This window comes from Drosophila willistoni, unplaced genomic scaffold (assembly GCF_018902025.1).
Source record: "Drosophila willistoni isolate 14030-0811.24 unplaced genomic scaffold, UCI_dwil_1.1 Seg562, whole genome shotgun sequence".
NCBI classification, from domain to species: domain Eukaryota; kingdom Metazoa; phylum Arthropoda; class Insecta; order Diptera; family Drosophilidae; genus Drosophila; species Drosophila willistoni.
In genome coordinates, this window is record NW_025814484.1 from 89,592 (window position 1) to 93,886 (window position 4,295).

Below are 4,295 nucleotides of genomic sequence, written 5' to 3' on the forward strand. Positions count from 1 at the left end.
CAAGGCCCCGGGCCCGGACTCCATCCCCAACCGTGCACTTTGGCTGGCAATGGCAACACGCCCAGAAATATTCGCGGCAACCTTCGATCAGTTTCTGAAGGGAGTATTCCCATCTCAGTGGAAGTTGCAAAAGCTGGTGCTGCTCCCAAGCCTGGGAAACCAGCAGAGGAAGCGTCGTCATATCGTCCAATCTGCCTCGTGGACTCCGTGGGTAAGGTGCTGGAAAGCCTCATCAGCGCCAGACTGAGCGAGGCGATCAACGAGGGGGGCGGCCTATCCGCCAATCAGTACGGATTTCGCAAGGCAAGGTCCACAATAGACGCGGTCAGCAGAGTAGTGTCTACAGCGGCCGATGCTATTAAGGGTTCTCGATGGAAAGGAGGTGCGAAGGAATACTGCCTAGTGATCACCCTGGACGTGAAGAAACGGTCACCGTTACTATCGACGGTATTGAGGTGAAATCGGCTAGAGCAATTCGATACCTAGGAGTGTGGCTCGACACAAGATTGTGTTTCCGAGAACACCTAGCGGAGGTACAGCGGAAAGCAGCGGAATCGTGTAGAGCACTCGCCAGGATCATGCTCAACACAAGAGGGCCCAAACAGGAGCGGAGAATGTTGCTGATGAGCGTGGTAAAATCGCAAATATTGTACGCAGCCCAGATCTGGGCACCGGCCATGGATGTCGATAGCTACCGTCGCCTCATCAGTCCGACGTATCGACTCTGCGCTCTCAGAGTCTGTAGTGCCTTTAGGACTGTTTCGGAGGATGCAGCATTGGTAATCGCCCATCGACATTATGGCATTCCGAAGAGTGTCGCCAAAGCAGACGCTAGAAGGCTCAGTTTGAGGAAATGGCAGGACCGATGGGACGCTGCCCCAAACGGCAGATGGACGCACCGCCTCATCCCCAACATTGAGGCTTGGGTCGGTAGAAAGCACGGGCAGGTGAATTTCTACCTCACGCAGGTGCTGAGCGGGCACGGCTGCTTCCGCCAATATTTAAACAGGTTCGGCCACGACCACTTCCCAACGTGTCCTGCGTGTCCTGAAGGAGCATTCGAGGACGCCCTCCACGTTGCATTTAGTTGCGCCCGCTGCAGTGCGGAGAGACAGAGGGCCGAGCGGGCGATCGGCCAGACCCTATCGGTGGCCAGCTTGGTACCCAGCATGCTGGAGAGAAAGGATAACTGGGCGGCGGTGAGCAACTACTTCGGAGCCATAATGCGGGAACTTAGGAGACTGGAGCGAGAAAGAGTCGGTTCAGCATAGAAGCTGCCACAACCCTGGCAAAGCAATTCCCAATGGGACGTACCGCCGGGCGGGCATTTTTTATGTATCCACGTTAATCGATTTCTTTTGTCAGTCTGGTTGTATTTTGTTGATCTCTTTTTTTTTATATATGTTAATAAATGAATTAAAAAAAAAAAACAGATTGACACACACATGCTTACAAAGTGTTAAGGGGATCAATCAATTGAACCAGCACCAACCACACAAGCAGCACCACTTATGTATTTGGATGTGTGTGTGTGTGTGTGTGTGTGTATATTGGTCGAAAGCAACCACAACAAGTGCGCGGCCATCCTATCTCAAATTGGAGTAAAAAAAAAAAAATTTAACCCTTGGCGCAGCCCGCGTGTGCGTAATGTTGCTAATTGAGCAAAGCTTCAGTGCTGACCTGAACATTATTTGTGCGAAATATTTTTGGAAGTTGAGCAAAATGATTATTACTTAAAGCATCTCTCTTTTTCTCTCTCCCCCTCTCCGATTGGTCATCATCCCAGCCCAATAATTTCGTCGCCTGGCTGCCCAACCCTTTTCCACAGTAGCATCTTACCAAAAGTGACACCTTTTGAAAGTTTCACTTTCATTCCGCATGGCTGGCATTCGCCCCATAGACTCTGAATTCCGGCTAGCAGCTCTATCTCAGGTCCGTCATATTAACAAGCCGCCCGTGATGTGCTTGAGTAATTTTCAATTAATGAAAGTGCTGCTTAAAGGTCTTAAGTCAGTTCCACTGATATTCCAGTGATGACATCAGTATTCGCAATTAAGTTGTCCCATTCCACAAAAAAAAAAACCAAAATGTGTAAAGGGCGCCCTGTAGTGATGTACATGTGCACGTGTAGTTGTTAGCTGCCTAATTTTTCTACGTTGCTAACGATAACACAAGTGTATGCTAAAGATCGGGGTCGTGCACTTCTAGCGTTGCTCTTGCTTAGCTCGTCGGATGAGAGGGTTCTTTCCTACTCTAGGCATACGCACGGATCATACAGAAAAAATATAAGTGCACTATCAGAAACTAAAAGGATGTAAAAAGCAAAATATTGGACCAGATCGGGATACTATTAATTGTGCGGACGACTTCTCTGCAGATTAGCTAAAGGTGTTGTTCGCTAACCCTTTCTGTATCCACCCTACCTTGGCAAACTGTTGGGTTTAATTGATTGCCCTTTAACAGACTCTTAAATGATCTTAGACGATTTGTAACGGCAGCATAGTCATGGATTCAGGCGACGGACTCCTCAATGAATTAGTTTACACCAACATGACGAAATTTCAAGTTACGGGTTTAATTCCAAACAAAAGGGTTTTCATGACTTAATATTCTAAGAAATTACAAAATAAAGATATGTAAAAAGATATAGCAAAATAAATTTAAATACTATATAGAGCAAATATAGATTCAAAAATTCATAGTACTTCAAGAGTAGATTTGGGTTATGTGGCCGCGTGTGCCAGTTGGCAATGAAACAAATATTTATATATGAATATAGATGTGTGTGTTAACTCACGATTTATCCAACGGTGCGATCTCCGGGTCCATTGATGCTGCAGGGATTTGCTGTATAATTTAGTTATTAGAAAAATGAAATGCAACAAAGCCAATCTCAAGGCATTACATACCCATTAGGTTTCCTACTAAGGGAAACGTATTTTACTTAACCAAATAGGGACTTAATCGCCCATGGCGATGATTATTGATGAAATGGAAGGGTTGATAAAATAAATCCGAGGCTCGCTGGTCTCTTGGTTATTGAGGAATGTCTCTTTTTTTTGATCCAACGAAGAAAATATCAGCGATTGGGCTGGGGTACATTCAACCAAATTGTCCCAAAGAAAATGAAAAATCCAAGGCTGCTTGAAAGCCAAAAGTCGCTTTGTCGACGCCACGCGTTCGAAATATAAATTTTAACTGAAATATAACGGGGTTTAAATTCTAATATTCTCACTAAATTGATTTTATATCACCTTATTCTTCGAATATTCACTAATATTTTTATTCACTTTAGCCAAATATGTATATTACTGCCTTGTGCAGTCACTGTACTTTTTAACGATGATGTAATATGCACGTGTTTCACAAATATATATGTATATATATATATTTATGTGAATATTAATATTCACGTCTTTTCGCAATCAAAGTATCAAATTAAATGAAAAAGCCTGTACCAAAAATTCTGTTTCTAAGCAAACAAACAAAAAAAAAATATTCTTTTTTTTTCGAAATGGAATTAAAATTATTATTATTAAAGAGGGCTACTACACCACAGTTAATGCTACGGAAGTCTACTGACGGAGTCATGAACTGAAAAAGGACGTCTTTAGCTAATTTAGGTGCTTATGTCTTTCAAATGATATACACCGAGAGATTTATTCTGCTCGTCAGCTAATTTATAATACGACGAACTGACCTTCCTCAACACCTTAGCTGGGATGAAGACTGGTGCTAATTTGCTACTAAATCTTTTTGGGGCTGAACTCTGTGTAAAATTTCGAGCATGAACTGAGTCACCGACTTTTAGTTGTCTGCTTCTGCTACGCAAATTGTAATTACGAGCATTTGTTGCATGTGCTTTGTTCAGTTTTTCTGACATGTAAGCTATCGGTAGTTCTATGCCTTCATAATTAGTTTGAGCTAACATACATCCTATACCTACTAAACTTGCATCACATAATAAAATAAACGGTTTCTTAAAATCGGGAGTGGTCAAAATATGTGCTGAAGTTAATCTTCTTTTCAGTTCTGAGAAAGCGTAGTCTGCCTCTTCGTTCCAACTAAGAGATCGGTTCTTTTTTAAGAGTTCTGTTAATGGAAAGCTAATGGTGGCATAATTTTCAATAAAACGTCGATACCAACCAGTGAGTCCCAAAAATCTACGTAATTGTTTTACTGTTGTTGGAATCGGAAAGTCGTTTATCGCACAAATTTTTCTAGGATCGGTTTTCACTTGTCCGTATCCAATAATAAAGCCGAGGTATTTAATCTCCTGCATGCAGAACTTAGAT

The 4,295-nt window shown here is 42.8% G+C and overlaps 1 protein-coding gene across 1 annotated transcript; it reads left to right on the forward strand.

Annotated features, from left to right (window-relative positions):
* Window positions 1-578: 578 nt before the first annotated feature.
* On the forward strand, window positions 579-1,271 carry LOC124461611. Its single transcript, XM_047013125.1, has one exon. It carries the CDS (start codon window positions 579-581, stop codon window positions 1,269-1,271), a length of 693 nt encoding a protein of 230 aa, XP_046869081.1.
* The last annotated feature ends 3,024 nt before the right edge of the window (window positions 1,272-4,295 follow it).